Source organism: Stegodyphus dumicola, chromosome X1, assembly GCF_044657685.1.
Source record: "Stegodyphus dumicola isolate Sdum_Otavi_A_Nest chromosome X1, ASM4465768v1".
Lineage (NCBI taxonomy): Eukaryota > Metazoa > Arthropoda > Arachnida > Araneae > Eresidae > Stegodyphus > Stegodyphus dumicola.
Window position 1 is genome coordinate 240,689,040 of NC_140780.1, and position 20,602 is coordinate 240,709,641.

The 20,602-nt window shown below is 31.9% G+C and overlaps 1 protein-coding gene across 2 annotated transcripts in view; it reads left to right on the forward strand.

Moving 5' to 3' along the window:
- Positions 1 to 206: 206 nt before the first annotated feature.
- LOC118204326 (microtubule-associated protein 1 light chain 3 alpha-like) overlaps positions 207 to 20,602 on the forward strand; it is a 31,174-nt gene continuing 10,778 nt past the window's right edge. Inside the window, exon 1 of one of the 2 annotated variants that reach the window (XM_035376656.2) lies at positions 207 to 560. In XM_035376656.2, coding sequence (XP_035232547.1) covers positions 521 to 560 — 40 coding nt within the window. In that variant the 5' untranslated portion in view covers positions 207 to 520. Of the gene's footprint in view, positions 561 to 606; positions 673 to 20,602 lie in introns of those variants that run through there. The other variant, XM_035376657.2, reaches the window with a different exon arrangement.

The window sequence follows — 20,602 nt, forward strand, 5'->3', positions numbered from 1 at the left end:
TTTCCTTGAATATAAAAAAACCCTACTTGATGACATCAAGAAAAGAGAAATCATTTCCAAGCATATTTTTTAATTTCTCGCAATAGCCATAAATTTCTAAATTAGAAAAATAAATTAATTTCAGCGGAATATCTGCTATCGACTTTATTGTAAACATAGCACATGTGGATGTTGTTGCTCTTAAACACGTGACCATATTTTTCCTCTTCTTTTCTCTCCTTCGTTGCATCTTGTGACATCTTTGAGTCAAGCCTATTTATTATACGACGCAGATCGGTGAATAGCTTTGTAGTGTTTTGAACTATTAAGGTATTTTTAATAAATCTAAACATTGAGCTACTTCTCTTAATAAAAGTTGTGCAGTTAATACAGTTTTGAAGTGCTTTATCGAAATTTTATAAGAGAAATACGCGACTTTGGTTGGTAAACAACTTTCATTCTTGTGCTCCTATTTTAGTTGCATCATTGTTTAATACGTTTTATTTGTAAACCTTACATATGTAAGTTTTCATTTGTTATCATGTCGGAGCAAAAGTCTTTCAAGGAAAGAAGAAGCTTTTGTAAGTAATTTCCACGCTTTCTAGAAATTGTTTTGTTGATTTAAATTAACGTGCTTATTTTGCAAGGACAAGAATTTTCCGTCATGTGTTCGAATGAGCAGTCAGAAAACTAGTGAGTTTGCCATTGTATATTTGTTTATCACAAAATGTAATGTTAATATTTTCGTATGTGACGATTAAGTTGCCCAGTAATATTTGCATATAGCGTGTTTAGTAATGGTGGTGTAACTTTATTAGATCCCCGAGCTGAGTTTGGACGGGTTTTGTTTGATGTTGAATGGAATTTCGACAAATACGAAAATGCTGTGACAGAAAAACATAGGTTTTACTCATTTAACAAGTTAATCAAAGTGAATTGTTTTACATAAGAGTGACAAGAATAGCGTACAAAATATATATATATAAGAATAATTAAAATATGATTTTCTTCTGTTGTCTAATTTGCTGACTAAAATAAATTTTAGGGAAAAGTGACTGTGTGACAGTGAGATTGTGAAAGTAAATTGAAAGATTAAAAAATAAGTGTTTGATTTTTAGCATTCTTATCAGAAATTAATTATTCAAACTGAAAGCCATTTGGAAGTTTCTATCTGGGTTTTATTTCATTTGTAAACCAGTAATCCTGTCATAAAATTTAACTAATCTAATGCAAATGTATCGGTTTCTTTCCATGTATAGTTCTAATAACCCTTTCTAACAATATGTGTGTATATTCAAATATGTTAAACTCTCGATAATCTATAATTCTGTTAATTTGAATCAAACTGAAGTTCTGAAAACCTCAGTTATGAAAAAATGATTTTGCAAGTTTTTGATTATTTGAACTCCTGATAATTCGGTTTTACTCATCCCTTTGAGTTAAAGTTAACAAAAATCCTACATAACTGTATAATAAAATGCGTTACTCAAGAATATATGTGTATATTTAAATTTAGCAAATGTGTATAATATTCTAACAATCATATTTACACATTATTTGGTGTTTATTGGGAGAAGAGAGATAGTGTACAGCAGGGTTTCTTAAACTTTTTTCAGTCATGACTTCTTTTTACCATCGAGATTTTTTTGTGACCCCCCATAATATTTATAAAAAATTTGTGTGACTCCATAAGTATTGTGCAAATCCAACACACTCGTGAGTGAAAATGTCAATTTTTCACTTGTACTGTAATATACTATTGCAGTTTTACGTCATTAACTCGTAATTTCTAATTTTAAGACTCAGAACAATGTGAAAATTTTAAATATGTAACAGACTAAATGACAGCGTCACATGCAAAGCAAGGAAAATGAACATTTATACTATAAAAAGAATGCGGCGAAACATTTTCATTTTTTCCTTTGTCTCTATTGTCTTATCTTTATCTAGTTTCAGATACATTGTGTAAAATTATTTTATAATAGTAAAATTATTATAATATGAAATATCAGAACTGCTAAAATTTTTGGCGACCCCCCTGCTGTAGGTCCCGCATGGGAGTCGTGACCCACAGTTTAAGAAACCCTGGTGTACAGCATGCTTCAAAGGGTAATGAGGATCACTTTAAAGGCTGAATTTTCCCATTTAGTAAATACCTTTGGATAGGTGTTGGCTTTATACCTAAAAGTTACTATTAGGAGAAAAAAAATCATTTGTAGGTTCAGTAAGATGTTTGATGTAACAAAAAGAATTGAGAAAAAAGCTAGGTTTGTAAGCAATAGTAATCATAAATATGATGAAATTGTGTTTATCGATATGTGTAAATTATGCAGGATCAGTTTTACAAGTTTTCATATGTGAAAAACGTTTGTCTTTCTCAGTGTTTGTATAATGTAGAGAGAAATTTGTGATTGTGACAAATTATACAGAAGTAAGTGTGGAGGATTTAGAGATTCATTTCTCGTTTTGTTTTTCATAGGGTATAACATTATTTGCATTCTGATTATTCCTTTAATTTTATTGTTGAAGGAAATAATATCTTTTATTTTAATATTAGCAACACCATAGCAAACATCTGAGCAATTTTTTGGGGGGTGAAGTGCAGAATCACCCACTTATTTGGTACGTTTTGTTTGGCGCTTTTTACAAGAGTAAGAAGAACTGGATTTTTGTGAATTTCTTTTGACTTTTTAAGTGAAAATATATCAGTGTGTACGTGGACAAAGTCGAGGGAGTGCACAATAACAAGATTGTGCAATTCTCTGATTTTTTTTTTTTGAGAACTACTCTTGTATACACCCTCAGGTCGCCAAATTTCTCACCAAACATTTTTGGCGAGAAACTCCACCGTGCCATATTACTATCCAAATTTGTTGTCTACATTTTAAATTTTAAGCATAAAATGTCTCCAAAAATGTGGTTTTCGCACAGACAAAAACCATGTTTTGAGCACACAATTTAAGCTAAAAATCCGAAACAAAAACAAAAAATTTAGATAGCAAAAACGTAAAGTTTTTAACCAAAAATATTTGACAAAAATCCATGTACACAGCGATATGTTTTAACTTAGAAAAACATCTACGAATTGCACAATATAGGCAGCGAAGGAATCTACGAACTATGCACACCTCGCTTTAATAAATTAACATGACAACAATAAATTTCAGAGAATACCATGTACACACCATTCTGTTTCAACTTAGAAAAACGTCTACGAATTGCACAATCTAGGCATTGTGCACAAATCAACAAAACAAACCAAAATAATGGTACTATTCCATTTTGAGGATCGGAAAAAAAATTCCAGCGAAAATGTATGCGCAAAAGAGCCAAATCTAGCAAACGCGCCCATTTAATGCCGCGCCAAATCTAGCGTATTCACTGGTTTCAGATTGCATAAGTTTATATAGTTCTATATTTCTAAGACACATTTGAAATACCAGTTTGGCTGATCTTTGGAATATGGTAACTGGTAGTTTGGCGACAATTTGGAGGCGATAAACCTAGGACTTTGGTAATAATGTGAGAAGTACTCAGTTCCGATTACGCATTATTTTGTGTGAGGGAAACGAGAGATCATGAGATATGTCATGTGACATTAACGGACGAATTACAGTTCTTTAATCGGAAAAGGTGGAATTTGGGGTTGATCTTTACATTATGGTAACTTGGCGTTTTTTTGGCGAAAATTTGGCGACCAACTCTCCTACAGCAACCCTCTATTTTTTTTCCCGCCGCCATTTTGTCTTCACGAAGTAAAGACATGTTTCTTTTCTTTTTATCTACTGAACACTTCTTCCAACAATCTACTAGCCGAATTACACTTATGCTAGAAATTTTATCTAACAAAACTGCTTAATCATGACAAATATTCACTGCAAAATTGGGAAAAAGTGCACAATACCATACTCCTTATGCGTTTTTCAAAATAACACATACACATAAACCATGTACACGCCGACTTATTTTTACTTAAAAAAACATCCCAGAATTGCACAAAAATGGCATTGCGCACACTCTTCACTATATCCATGTACACTGCTTTTTTCTCATTAATTAGAAAATTTTTTACAAAAACACATGACAATTTTCTCAATCTTTAAACCCGGTAAAAAGAACATATATGAAATTACCTGATCGCGAAAAAGTATTTACCCTTTCCAAATATGAACATTTCCACATATAAAATAAATAAAATATCCAAAAACTTTTACCTCTAAATCATCTATTACATTATAGACGTCACCAACGAATTCATACCGCAAACTTTACAAATACTTAGTGTCAAATATTTAAATTATTTCCATGCACGTTTACTTCAACTTAAACGTATACCAAATTCCTACAAACATAAAATTCACAAAATAACTATCATTTAATTAAAATATCACTAAACCATGTACACGCCGACTTATTTTTACTTAAAAAAAAATCCCAGAATTGCACAAAAATGGCATTGCGCACACTCTTCACTATATCCATGTACACTGCTTTTTTCTCATAAATTAGAAAAATTTCACGAAAATACATGACAATTTTCTCAATCTTTAAACCCGGTAAAAAGAACATATATGAAATTACCTGATCGCGAAAAAGTAATGAACATTTCCACATATAAAATAAATAAAATGTCCAAAAACTTTTACCTCTAAATCATCTATTACATTATACACGTCACCAACGAATTCATACCGGAACCATTACAAATACTTATTGTCAGATATTTAAATTATTTCCATGCACGTTTACTTCAACTAAAACGTATACCAAATTCCTACAAACGTAAAATTCACAAAATAACTATCATTTAATTAAAACATAATTAAATTCGAAAACACTACTTAAAATATAAATGAGCACATACATTAAATTAATACATACATAAATACCCATTCCGAATTCACTTTAGTTACGGCCATGGGATCCAAAAATTCACGAACACTGTTTCACACAACACAGAATAAAGCCACATACAAAATTTCCAGATTTTTTCCCGATTTCCCCCCTTTTCCGATTAAAGAACCGTAATTCGTCCATTAATATCACATGACATATCCCATGATCTCTCATTTCCCTCACACAAAATAATGCGTAATCGGAACTGAGTACTGCTCACATTATTATCAAAGTGTCAGGTAGTAACCTTTATCGCCTACAAAATGTCGCCAAACTACCAGTTACCATATTTTAAAGATCAACCGAATTTGGAAAACTGTAGTACTATATTATTTTGTATTAAGCTTCATTGTGTGTTGTGTGAAATAGTGGAAGTGTGCGTGCCACGTAATGAAGATTCTGAAGATTAGGTAAGTTAGTATTTTTAATCATTTGAGGTTATTATTTTTATGCATTGTTCTAAATGTAAGGAGTAAATAAATTAATATGATATTATTGGAAAATTGTTATTAGCAATGATTTAGTTTAAAGTAATTAGGATTGTAATCTAATTTTTATTAATTTAATGTATGTGCTTATTTATATTTTAAGTAATGTTTTTTAATTTAATTATATTTTAATTTAATGATCGTGATTTTGTGAGTTATATGTTTGTAGTATTTTGGAATACGTTTGAGTAGAATACGTTGAGTATTTTCATGCATTTTCGTGAAATGTTTCTAATTTATGAGAAAAAAGCAGTGTACATGGATATAGTGAAGAGTGTGCTCAATGCCATTTTTGTGCAATTCTGGGATGTTTTTTTAAGTAAAAATAAGTCGACGTGTACATGGTTTAGTGATATTTTAATTAAATGATAGTTATTTTGTGAATTTTATGTTTGTAGGAAAGTGTAAATGGTTTATGTGTATGTGCTATTCTGAAAAACGCGCAAGGAGTTTGCGATTGTGCACTTTTTCCCAATTTTGCAGTTAATATTTGTCATGATTAAGCAGTTTTGTTACATAAAATTTCAAGCATAAGTGTAATTCGGCTAGTAGATTGTTGTAAAAAGTGTTCAGTAAATAAAAAGAAAAGAAACATGTCTTTACTTCATGAAGACAAAATGGCGGCGAAAAAAAATAGAGGCTTGCTGTAGCAGAGTTGGTCGCCAAATTTTCGCAAAAAATCGCCAAGTTACCATAATCCAAAGATAAACCATTAGTTTAATTTTTAAATCCTTTTTTGATATCCTATGGATTTAACAATTTGGGAATTGCCCATGACTAAAAGTCTGCAATAGAATTTTGGGTAAAGTGCAGAATCACCCGCTGCTTGATGCATTCTTAAGAATTGCACATACTCGGTATCAATGTACACATCGACCTATTTTCACTTTAAAAAAAAAAAAAATCTCAGAATTGCACAAAAATGGCACTGCGCACACCCTTGACTTTATCTGTGTACACATCGACCTATTTTCACTTAAAAAGTAAAAGAAAATTGACAAAAATCCAATTCTTTTTACCCTTGTAAAAAGCAACAAACAAATAAGTAGGCGATTCTGCACTTTACACAGAAATTTTACAAAGGTATCATTCATTATAGAAAATTTTGTTTGAACAACCGAGATGAAATTATGCGTTAGGGATAACTTAGTAGCGAAATAGCGAGGCAGGCATCCATTCAGTTATGTTTAGCAACTTTTGGTTGATCCTTAGATTGTGGTAACTTGGCAAAAATTTGGCGACCAACTCTCCTACAGCAACCCTCTATTTTTTTTTTCCCACCGCCATTTTGTCTTCACGAAGTAAAGACATATTTCTTTTCTTTTTATCTACTGAACACTTCTTCCAACAATCTACTAGCCGAATTACACTTATGCTAGAAATTTTATCTAACAAAACTGCTTAATCATGACAAATATTCACTGCAAAATTGGGAAAAAGTGCACAATACCATACTCCTTACGCGTTTTTCAAAATAACACATACACATAAACCATGTACACGCCGACTTATTTTTACTTAAAAAAACATCCCAGAATTACACAAAAATGGCATTGCGCACACTCTTCACTATATCCATGTACACTGCTTTTTTCTCATAAATTAGAAAAACTTCATGAAAATACACGACAATTTTCTGAATCTTTAAACCCAGTAAAAAGAACATATGTGAAATTACCTGATCGCGAAAAAGTATATACCCTTTCCAAATATGAACATTTCCACATATAAAATAAATAAAATATCCAAAAACTTTTACCTCTAAATCATCTATTATATTATAAACGTCACCAACGAATTCATACCGCAAGCATTACAAATACTTAGTGTCAAATATTTAAATTATTTCCATGCACGTTTACTTCAACTAAAACGTATACCAAATTCCTACAAACATAAAATTCACAAAATAACTATCATTTAATTAAAACATCACTAAACCATGTACACGTCGACTTATTTTTACTTAAAAAAAAAAAAAATCCCAGAATTGCACAAAAATGGCATTGCGCACACTCTTCACCATATCCATGTACACTGCTTTTTTCTCGTAAATTAGAAAAATTTCACGAAAATGCATGACAATTTTCTGAATCTTTAAACCCGTTAAAAAGAACATATATGAAATTACCTAATAACGAAAAAGTATATACCCTTTCCAAATATGAACATTTCCGCGTATAAAATAAATAAAATATCCAAAAACTTTTACCTCTAAATTATCTATTATATTATAAACGTCACCAACGAATTCATACCACAAACATTACAAATACTTAGTGTCAAATATTTAAATTATTTCCATGCACGTTTACTTCAACTAAAACGTATACCAAATTCCTACAAACGTAAAATTCACAAAATAACTATCATTTAATTAAAACATAATTAAATTCGAAAACACTACTTAAAATATAAATAAGCACATACATTAAATTAATAAAAATAAGCTTACAATCCTAATTACTTTAAACTAAATAATTGCCAATAACAATTTTCCTAATAATACCAAATTACTTTACTTCCACCTTACATTTAGAACAATGCATAAAAATAATATCCTCAAATAATTAAAAATACTAACTTACCTAATCTTCTTCAGAATCTTGCTTACATGGTGGATACCCTTTTATTATGGATTCAATAAAATGATTGAACGATTTTTTCTGCGAATTTTTCCTCCACACTTCCTCCACTAAATAAAAAGCAAAATTCTCTTTATCACATCTAGAATTCACTCTAGACAGCGCCATACAATCCCAAAATTATTCAACCCTACTTCACACAACACACAATGAAGCTTAATACAAAATAATATACAGCCACAGGTATTTTTCCAAATTCCCCCCTTTTCCGATTAAAGAACCGTAATTCGTCCATTAATATCACGACATATCCCATAATCTCTCATTTCCCTCACACAAAATAATGCATAATCGGAACTGAGTACTGCTCACATTATTACCAAAGCCTTTATCGCCTCCAAAATGTCGCCAAACTACCAGTTACCATATTCTAAAGATCAGCCCAACTTTTATATAAATTATAATAATGATATGAAATAGTTATTTACTGTCATGCGTCCATTCAGTCATGTTTAGCCTTTTTTATATAAATTGTAATAAAAATGTTATATGAAACTAACCTTTCATCTAAATCAAAACATCCATCTTAGATAGTTATTTATTATTATACAGTCAAAAGTCATTAATCCGGAATCGCCGATCGATTTTTCCGGATTATAGATCATCAGTTTAAATCTGGTAAGATGGCATGCAGAAATTACAAAATTAAAAATATGAAACCGTAATTTATGAAATAAAGAACAATTACAATCTAAAGGGTATCAAAATTTACAAGAAAAAAGCTTAATATTAATTTGTTTACTTTATTAAACATTTCTTTCAATGTAAGTTGTTTAAGTTGCTTCATTTTTTATGTGATAATACATTCTCTTTAATTCTATAAACAGACATAATTTCTTGTTCAGTTACAAAGTTCTGCTGTTCAAGTCCTATAATTGCTGTGTCGAGAATACCGACTAATTTGTGAATCGAAATCTTTTCGTTTTCAATAACCTGTGTCACTTTCTTCGCTATCAGAAGCGAATTATAATCACGAGGAATTTTATTTAAATCATATCAAAGACGGAGTGCATCGAGATGAAATACTACATTTAGTAAGGAATTATAAGCCAAATAAAATAAAAACATCTGCCCTGAAGATAAGGATAGTGCTGACAGATCAACGTCCAATTCATTGCGCGCCACGGCGTTAAAGATAAACAAAGTCTAGATAAACAAACGTTAAAGTTTAGATAAACAAAGCATATGCCTTTATCCATTTTTTGCAGCAATTTCACTTTTTGTTTAATGGACTTCAAAACATACTTTCGCTTTGTTTATCCTTTACATGTTAGTAAATATATATCAGAAATTCTATTTGACATAATCGAAAGTTCAAGCTTACTTTAATAAAATTGCTCTAACAGTCTGCAAAAAATAATAAGCCGAATCCAATTCGAAGATTAAGGAACAACGCAATCTGCAACATTAACTGAATTAGATAATTTTAGCTTAGCTTATACCATCTGTTATACATTAAACGCGCATTCGTAAACGTATTTTTTGCACGCGCACACGCATATTCGCAGCCGTAGCATGTGCAGAAAGTTTGTAGCTTTGAGGTCCGGATTATAGATCATTCCGGATTATGGGTGTCCGAATTAACAACTTTTGACTGTACTTCCTTTCTTGCGTTAGGGTTGCCGCAATTATTTTTGGTAGCACTGGCATCAAGAATAGTTTGGCGATTTTTTATGGCCCTCTAAAACGAATAGTACCAAAATAACTAAAATAAATTACAAATAATTCACGGTGCCATATTGCTATCTAAATTTTTTTCTACATTTCAAACTTTAAGCCTAAAATGTCTCCAAAAATGCAGTTTTTGCCGTGCAAAAACCATGTTTTGAACACAGAATTTAAGCTAAAAATATGAAACAAAAGCAAAAAATTTAGATAGCAAAAAGGTAAAGTTTCTAACCAAAAATATTTGACAAGAATCCATGTACACAGCGATATGTTTTAACTTTAAAAAAAAATGTATGAATTGCAGAATATAGACAGCGAAGGAATCTATGAACTACGCACTCTTCGCTTTAATAAATTAACATAACAATAAATTTTAAAGAATACCATGTACACAGCATTCTATTTAAACTTTAAAAAAATCTACGAATTGCACAATCTGGGCAACGTGCACAAATCAACCAAATAAACAAAACTAAATTACAAACAATTCAAAAAACAAGAGTAAGAACAGAAATTCATAGTATTCATAGTAAAAAGACAATGAACGTAACATTCTACAAAATAAAAACAGTAAAATGAAATGCACTTACCATAATGCATTCCTGAATAAAATTTCGCCAGTCACACAACGTCTCTGAACAAAAGTGCCGCAATTTTGCTATATCACATGTCTTTCTTAGATTCAAAATTTTGAAAGTAACGATAAAAACTTCCTCCAAAGTTAACTAACTACACGAAAACCACAATCCAAATCATAAACTCCGCTGACAGCCACATACTTTAGCAGCAACTATTTAACTGCAAATCCACACAAGAACTATCAGAAACGCCCTTCTTCGTCCGAGTTCTCATAGCAGCTCTGCATTTTGCACTCTGTTTTAAAAGTCCAACAGAAATTTCAAAAATACACTTCAATTCTCATAAACACACCCATGAACAAAAGACTCGTTAACAACTCCAACATCGTATCTTTTTAATACTAAATTTACTTTCCACACAATCTGAAATATGTAACTGAAATCTTCCCACCACGTCTATCATTGCAACATTAGGCCATTTCAAAACACGCACGACACGAACCAGTGAGCACTTAAACCACTCCAGCAAAAGATTTTTCAACGTCATCAGGGTTGCCGTACAACACGTAATTGCGCCAAAAACCAGCGCAGAACACATATCGGCACATTTGGTGATATTAGGCCGCATATAAGATTAGAGCTTTTTTTTTTTTTAAGTGAAAATAGGTCGATGTATAAATGGATACGGAGTTTGTGCAGTTCTTAAGAATGTGCGAAGCAGTGGATGTTTCTTCACCTTCCCCCTTTTTTTAACATGTTATAAAGAGTGTGCTTATTTAGATGTGAAATTTTGGTCTTTGTAACCTTTCATGTCTTTGAACTAATGTTCATTGCAACGGGCTCCTGGTCTGGAGGCTCTATCCCAATCTAAATGCTGCATTATTTTTTGAACATTGGCATAATGATAAGCGAATGAAGATGTAAGCTGTTGTGATAATATATATGGTGATTTTAGGTATTCAGTCGAAGATAGCAATTCAGAAGTTCCAATGTAATGCTTCAAGGTAGAGAGACAGGAGCCAAATGAAGGAGTAGATACCCTGGCAAGCTGGTAGAAGTGGGTGGAGTCAGGAATGATTTTAACCTTTCTGAGAATTTAAGCATTGTATTTGTAAAAGAAAATTGTGTTTTATGAAAAAAATGGAAGAATTACTGATCTTGAACTGAACTTTAATGAGTATTGCTAAATTCAGGGTTGTAGTGAGGAAAATGCATAATGATTTTAATTTTCATAGAGATTGCACTAATTGCATTTATAGTGTATCACATGCATAGTGTGTATACTGATCTCATGTATAGTTCTTGTAAAAAGTACACCCTTAACAGAAATGACCAATCGGATTATTTCATTACAAACAATTATAATCTCTTTGTGTCAGGCACTAAGTTTTGTAGGTCTTTCACATTCGTATGAATATTTCATTAAATAACACTGTAAATTGAATGAAATATGTATTGAGAGTACTAAATAAGGCTTTCAAAAGTAATTTGATGCCATTCAAATAAAATGGAATTAATGAAATTCTTGCAAAATTAGTTAGACATTTTACGATTCTATCAATCAAGTGATAGTAATAAGAAAAAGACTATTACTTTTTTATGTTATCTTTTAAAATATAGTCAAAAGTATGTTAATGCTAGAAATTTTAAAGTTTTGCACAAAATTTTAGTCTTGAAATTGGAAATTTGTAAGTTGTACTTTTTTGGTTACTTACAAATTTTTCTAAACTTGCTGCTGCTATATGAAATTAATATTAAATGCTGTATACGGTTCTACAATACTAAGTTAAGTTCAACTACTAAATTAAGTATTGCAACATTCTATATACAGTTTCTCTCACATACGTAAGAAAATCAGGGATTCAGACATCATAACAAACTTATTAAATTTGAGTAAGAAATGAACTTTATGTACCATGCAGTGTAATACATCACTTCAGTGTGATATACTACTACTGCAGTGTAATATACAGTCAAAAGTCATTAATTCGGACACCCATAATCCGGAATGATCTATAATCTGGACCTCAAAGCTACAAACTTTCGTTGATGCATGCGCGTAAGACCTTTACGGCTGCGAATATGCGTGTGCGCGTGCGCAAAATACGTTTACGAATTCACGTTTAATGTATAACAGACAGTATAAGCTAAGCTAAAATTATCTAATTCAGTTAATGTTGCAGATTGCGTTGTTCCTTAATCTTCGAATTGGATTCGGCTTATTATTTTTCAGACTGTTAGAGCAATTTTATTAAAGTAAGCTTGAACTTTCGATTATGTCAAATAGAATTTCTGATATATATTTACTAATATGTAAAGGATATACAAAGCGAAAGTATGTTTCGAAGTCTATTAAACAAAAAGTGAAATTGCTGCAAAAAATGGATAAAGGCATATCCTTTGTTTATCTAAACTTTAATGTTTGTTTATCCAAACTTTGTTTATCTTTAACGCTGCGGCGCGCAATGAATTGGAAGTTGATCTGTCAGCACTATCCTTATCTTCAGAGCAGATGTTTTTATTTTATTTGGCTTATGATTCCTTACTAAATGTAGTATTTCATCTCGATGCACTCCGTCTTTGATATGATTTAAATAAAATTCCTCGTCATTATAATTCGCTTCCGATAGCGATGAAAGTGACACAGGTTATTGAAAACGAAAAAATTTCGATTGACAAATTAGTCGGTATTCTCAACACAGCAATTATAGGACTTGAACAGCGGAACTTTGTAACTGAACAAGAAATTATGTCTGTTTATAGAATTAAAGAGAATGTATTATCACATAAAATACGAAGCAACTTAAACAACTTACATTGAAAGAAATGTTTATTAAAGTAAACAAATTAATATTAAGCTTTTTTCTTGTAAATTTTGATACCCTTTAGATTGTAATTGTTCTTTATTTCATAAATTACGGTTTCATATTTTTAATTTTGTAATTTCTGCATGCCATCTTACCAGATTTAAACTGATGATCTATAATCCGGAATCGCCGAAGTCCCGACGAGTCCGGATTAACGACTTTTGACTGTACTACTGAAATAAAAATCTTTACTTTTCTAACAAAGCATTGAAAAAGTACCACTGTAATCTGGGTTGTCTGGGAAAATGAGAATTTTCTCCTTAAAATTACAGATTAACCCTTTCCGGCACGCTACCTTTTAAAGTCGGAGTTTTGATTAAAGAAAAAAAAAAAAAAAAAAAAAAGGTAGGCAGTCTAATTAGCCCTAGAGAAGTGCACAAGTAAAATTTTGTGAAGATAGCACTTATCGTTTTATTTCTGTGGGTGTGCTCAAAGTGGGCACGCTGATCGAAAAGAGTGCTGAAACGAGCATTGTTGTCAATGAACTGACCAATGAGATGCGGAGAAACAAAGAATACAGACTGTCACTCCTAGATTATCGGTGAGCCCGGTCTGGGCACACCTAGGCTTCGCCGTTTGATTTTAGGCAAGATTTCAAGGTAAAAATTTAAAACTAATATAGAATAAGGAGATTAGCATACAGCCAAAAAAATAACATAGAAATTTCTTTTCAAACAATTCCCTTTATACTCTAAAAAAGTCTGGAAGATTTCTTTGAAAATTATGGGTCTTAAAAAACTAAACATGGCTAAAATGTATGGACAGGTTTGTGTTGAGCTGCCATCTACTATAAATAAAGAAGGTTCAGAGTAACCTATAAATCGTTTTTCATTCAATTTTTCTGTGCATATAGAAGGAAATTTTTAGGTGTGTTAAGGCCGGACACACTGTGCCGCAAAGGGTTAATCATACTAAGAAATATAATGTTTTTAATAGTAAAATAAAAGTTTCTTACGAAAAAGCATTTTAAAAAATTATTATGATTTTTCCCCCCTCACAAAGTATTTATGTATATAGCTTACCAACTCGGGTTCCATTAGTAAGCTGTTAATCTACAGCTGTTGTTCACCCCCTTTCATTAGGAACATAGCTCATTCACCCATTTCAGAGATATAACTTTGATTTGTAATAATGAGTTAAATAAATTAGTTATGTATAATGGTATATTCATTTCATTCTATTATATAGTAAATACATATGGTTATTCAAGGACTGCAAATATCTCGACAATTTTATATACACAAATTACATTGTTATCATAGATGAAGACACCAAGTGCTTAATTACATTCTTATGATATGAGAGCAGGGGGAAAAGTAAGTGTGTGTAAATCAGCTGAAGTTGTTTAATGGCTTGGCTGCTTTTTTTCAATCCTGACCAATGATTGGGGAAGAACTTAGAGCAGTGCAGATTACTGCAGGAAAATTAATGATGCAAAAGGGCACAGTCCTTTGAAGGGGGTTGTATTTAAATTAAAATTCGGAATTAAAAGGTCTGTAAACTTAATAATTTTGTTAGCACTTGTCTTTTATAGTGAGACATGTAAGGATGTAAATATAGTGTCTGATGTGGTAGTGCGCATGCGTAATCGCCCACACATGATGCTGGAGGGAAGTAGGCAGTTGTGTGTTCCGTCTAATTGATGCGGCAAAACATGTGATGACATGTTGGCATTCACATTGTAAAATTTGATTTAGGAGCAGCGAGATGATATCAGATTTGTTGACTGTGGAAGGAGTTAAACCGCCCAATATTCATCGCAGGAATGGTGGCCGCATACAGAGGAGACTGACAGAGGTTTACGACAAGCCAGTGAGAAAGTAGAGTGCCAGTTTTCGTGAAGGCATGGAGTGTTTGAGTTTGGAGGCTAGGTAAAAACGGTAAATCACAACTGATCTCATCGACAAAATGAACAACTTGGTGAGAAGTGGCATCTTAAAAGGAAGCACTTCAACTTGGATGACGAGCTGAAGGGACTGGAAGTGGAGGATTGGGTCCTGTCATAGCTACGGGAATTCTGGGAAGAGGGAATCCTTCGGCTCGGAAAGCAGCAGGATAGTTGTGCTCAAGCCTTTGGTGAATACTTGTGAATGAAGGCTTTCAGCTATCTATAGTGTTGTTTTTTACCTTTTCATTTGAACACCCCTTATTATCTATATATCTTACCATTAAAGTGTGAAATCTGTTATTTCATAGAATAACTAGGTATTTCATAAAATAACTAGACAAGTTGGTTAAAATATATAAAATTTTTGAATTCTACGATTTAACTAGGTATTCTATGGAATAACGATTACGTGATCGTTAAAGTATGAAATATGGCACTTGAAAGTTCTTTGAATCAGTTCTAGCTACTTTTAGTTTTGAACCGCTTATAGCTGCTTTATAATGACGTGTGTGTATGCTTCATTCTATTGCTTTTAGACATAGAATTTAGACTGTGTATTTATGTTAGCATTTTACATTTTGGATTATTAACAAATAATTTTGCGACCTGTTTTCAAGCAACACTCCTGCAGGAATGGGAGACCAACCTGTAAATGAGAAAGATTTAATGCAAGAGAGATCTGAATCTATTAAATAAGCATAGGAGAAAGGAAAACAGTGCTGCACTTATGAAAAATTATTAACTTTAATAGCCGAAATAAAAAGTGCTATTAAGTACAGAAAAAAGTACCATATGAGTTTTGGTTGCTCCAGCAGTATGATATCCTTGAAGTTCAAGGAGTGCAAAAGTTAATTGTGCAGTAACAGATGCAAAACCTGATGTGATATTTTATTGCTCAAGTGACTGCTCTTTGATATTTTATATGAAATACATGTTTCAATTGGATATGGGGCTAGAGACCGCATGTTAAAAGAACTGAATCATCGGTATCAAAACATTACTCAGAAACATAAAGCTGTTTTTGAGTGCTTGTGAACCTTGTCAGCCAAAATGAAATGTGGGAAAGAAAGGCATTGTGGTTAAGCCTGTGGTCTTTCCACATCTGAATTCAAGATGTCAAGTAGATCTCATAGATTTTCAGTTTGAACCTGATGGAAACTCTAAATTTAGTTTAGCAGGATCATTTGATGAAGTGTGTGATTTGAAGACCTCTACAAACAAAAAGAGCAGAAGAGGTCGCAATGCATTTGCTCAATATATTTTTATTATTTGGTGTCCCATATATACTGCAATCTAACAACGGAAGGGAGTTCTGCAGTAAACTTACAGATGACTTGAAAATAACTTGGCTGGAACTTAAAATTGTACATGGCAAACCCAAACAAAGTAGGGTTGAGAGAGCCAATCAAGTCGTCAGAAACATGTTAACAACTTGTTTCTGACATCAATCTGCTTCTGTCAATCAATCTGCTTCTGTCATGGCCTTTAATTTATTCACTTCATGAAAAACAGGGCACCTCATTCTGGTATAAAGAGAGGCTATGTTTGGCAGTGCTTCTAAAGTTGAACTATCCACAACTCATATTCCAAGAGAAGTGTTTGATGCAGTAGAGGATAAGCAACAGTTTGAAAATGACTTAACAACTGTAACTGCATGATACAAACATGAAGATGATGCTGTTTTTGCCAAAGAAACTTCTTTGATTGAAACGGCTTTTGAATGTTACGAAGATACACCCGCAAATAATACTAAAATCGTGTCTCATGTGTTAAAAAAATTGCGAAGACTGCTTATTTTGCTGTAAATGCAAGCATCTGGCCCATATTTCACGTTCAAAAGTCTGTTACACGGAAGATAAAATTGAACAGAAAGCATGTAGCGTGTGTCTAAGTAAAATAAATATTGAGAAAGAAAGGCAAGGAGCTGAAGAATATTTTGAAATTCAAGCTGCGAAAATGAAGTTATTGGGTTAGAGTAGAGAGAAGGGTACCCTTTGTATTATTGCAAGGTTGTTGTTCCATTTATGGTAGCCTGAGTAATTGAATGTTATGGAAACCTCAAATGTCGTGACAGAGGATATTTTTGACTCTTATTTTGTGAATTTATGTGGGGATGCCAGTAGTTCGGATAATTTTAGGAAATTTTTGGATGCTGTTAAGGAATTTTGTTTGACTGAAGACATGTTAATTCGTAAATAAGGTAAGTGGATATTTCCTTTGTGTAGTGACAAGATGAATTTCCTTTTTTATGTTATTTCATTGTTTGATTTAAAATGTAGTTTTTATTGAGTTTATCGATTTTTTTTTTTTTTTTTTTTTTTTTTTTGTTGGCTGCTCCTTTGACTTTTTAAATGAATATAGTTTGATGTGTACATGAACAAAGTCAAGGGAGTGTAGTGTGCAAAGCCTAGTTTGTGCAATTCTCTGATGTTTTTTTAAGTGAAAATAGGTTGATGTGTGCATGGATAAAGTCAAGGGAGTGCGCAATGCCATTTTTGTGCAATTCTGGGAATTTTTTTTTAAGTGAAAATAGGTTGATGTGTATATGAATGCTGAGTTTGTGCAGTTCTTTGTCTTCTTTGCGTAGCAGCAATTTTTGGTGCAAAAATCACTGCTACACAAGCCAAAATAACAAGTCGAAGAATTGCACAAATTCGGTATCCATGTACCACAAAAAATTGCCAAGTTTCGCCAAGGGGTACCCGCAAATATACTTTTACCAGCTATTGTCTGGCAAATCTTATTCCAAGGCATCTACCACTACTAGAGGGAAAAGAGAAGCTAGATCCATTTTAGCTGTCGTTATAAAAAATACTGAGGAATTTTTTTTCTGATTAGGAACAAGAAATGGCCAAATAAAACAACTGTACTCTAGATATCAGTTCAATATAAGATGCAGCTGATCCTTCTCTGTTCAGTATATGTGAGCGAGAATTAATTTCCATTGAAGAAGTTCCGAATATTGACATGTTTAAAAAATAATGTGCTATGCAATTCAACGTATCATCACAGCAATCCTTGCTGTAATAAATAGTGAAAAATAAAATAAAGGTATTTCATAAATTTAAAATTAATATTCTCTTCATTTTTGTTTGAAAAAGTTTGCACAGTGTTTTTCTGAAGCAACAGTTTTTCTTCCCACTATGTTGATAATATTTAAATATAATTATTTCTGCAACATATTCTTTTTTCTCCCCTTTAGCTAATGTTAGCAGTATGAGCAATATTAAATTATATCATCTGCTTTTCCTTATTAATTATCAATTAATCACCTGCAATATGGTTAAAATATATTTTTCGAGAAATTTTAGCTATTCATGATCAATTATTATATAAAATAACTTTGAAATTGTTTATTTTTCACTTTAATGGTCTGTCATTAGTTATTTCATAGAATAATTAGGTAAAGTATGAAATTTTTCATCTGTTATATACTTAAACTGGCATGCCGCTTAGTGCAACTCACCTTGGAGACGGTGTGTTGTTGCTGTAGTACGATCTCGCAAGATGGGGTATTTCACGTCGTTAAGCCTAACTTTAAAAAAATTCATTAAAAAATTTTTTTAACCACTTGTTTTGATTTTTTCTGTAATGGTATTTAACAGTAACATAATCATAAATACAGAATATCAAGAGATTCTGAAAAAATTGTAATTAAAATCTAAATACAAAATAAAATATTTAACGTATTTTGATGAAATGTAAGAAACTTACTTAAATCTATATCTGAATATATGTAAAAAGTAATAGAATATATGATTAAATATTATAGTATAAATGATTCAGAAAGAAGATGGCGTGTGATAATCTAGTCGCTATCATTTCATTAGTTACGAAACACTTTTTTATGTTGAACTTTTTAATTATTGCCAGCAGAATAATTAATCCTATGAATCACCTCATTTTAGGCACATCTATAGGAGTATGTTGATTTTGGATAAAGATGAATTTTCACTCATTTTTCGTTCATAGAAATTATTAGTTTCTGCTGGATTGTGAGGTGAAGGCAAACCAAACTTCCATTCAGTGTTTGACAAAATTTTGGTGTCAGAATGGCTTTTCTCACTTAAGTCTAGAGTCTTCAGTGTCAAAATAGTCACTCATGGGCTCAAATGGACACTCATGGGCTGGCTTTACTATTCGTATATGCTCTTCTTTCTCTTAGGCATGGCACTATTAGTTTAACTCTCTTAATCCTTTGAGGGGCATTATATAAAATAATTTAAATTGTGGTAAAATTTTGCATGAAGTATAACTTATGGACCCTAAGGACAGAAAATTGAGACTTTAAAAAAAATCTAGAGTGAAATCCTAAATTTTGAGAGCCCCTCTAAGACATTTTTTTTTCCAGATAGCTGCCAATTGTTAATTTTTGTTTTTTAAATTAATTTTGCGTACTTTTGATGTGCATCTGTAGAGATGGGTGCTTGAGTATAGTTATGCAAGTCTGAAGACAAAAACTTTTAAAATTTTGGTAGAAATTTAAAATTAAAAAAATAAAATTTATGTTAATTTATGTTTTTATGCACTTTGATGATGCAACTTGGCCGAACATACTTATGTAAAATATGGGTAAAAAGCTTTTGAACTTTATTTAAATTCGATATTATTTTATAAAAAAATTAGTAAATATGACACTGCATGTGTAAATCGTATCATGTTGCAACTGAACTAGTATAATATTACAAGGAGATATAACAGCCGAAAAATTTAAAAAAAAAAAAAAAAAAAAATTAAAAAATTAAGCACTAGGACTCGCATGAGAAAGTATGTTGCATTTTTGAACTCATATTTTATGCTTTAGGTAATGTGTAAAAAATCCATGGTTCATGCTATAATACCAAGAATCGCCCCCCCCCCCAATGCACACACACTTTAGATTATCAAGGACCGTAAGGACCCTTTTTTTTTATTTTTTATAATTATAGGTTGTAATACATCTTTTTGTTCAGGAAGAGACACCGTTAAACAACTTTATTATTTTATACACCTCAAAGCTCTTATTTCGATTTTCAACCCCTTTGGCCTCCTAGGGACTCCTTTTCAACTTTTGGATAAATTCTAGTTTGCATCTAAAACGAGCCATAGAAATATTTTCCCTCATTTCACCAACTGTGAAATTTATTTCAAAGAAACCTATTTCTAACCTAACCCTAAATTTCTCTTGCGCTCCCTAGTCTTTCATCTGAAATTAACAAAGACGATAAGAATAAAATCATGCTCAAATCAGCAGTTTTTGTGATTACACTAAGAGATGGACCTTAAGTGTGCTTCAATTTCCCGTATTTTTAAGTGAGCTTTCTCTTTGTGTGATCTTACACACAAACAAAGGGAAGAAGGCATGACTCCCGAATGACAAATCAGTTGTCAATCACCTACCTCCTTTCATTTTCGTTGGATTCTAGGATTTTGGAAAACAGGAAGCAACGGGTGTCTTTTAGGGGCTTACATGCCACATATAATTCCTACAGTTGTGTAAAATTTTGTCCCCAGATGGCAATTTTGAAATCGATGAGTTTTTCTCTTGGGAAAGGGTGAAGTGCTGAAGTTAAAAATTTAGATAAATAGAGATGAATGAAACTCGCGCAGAGTA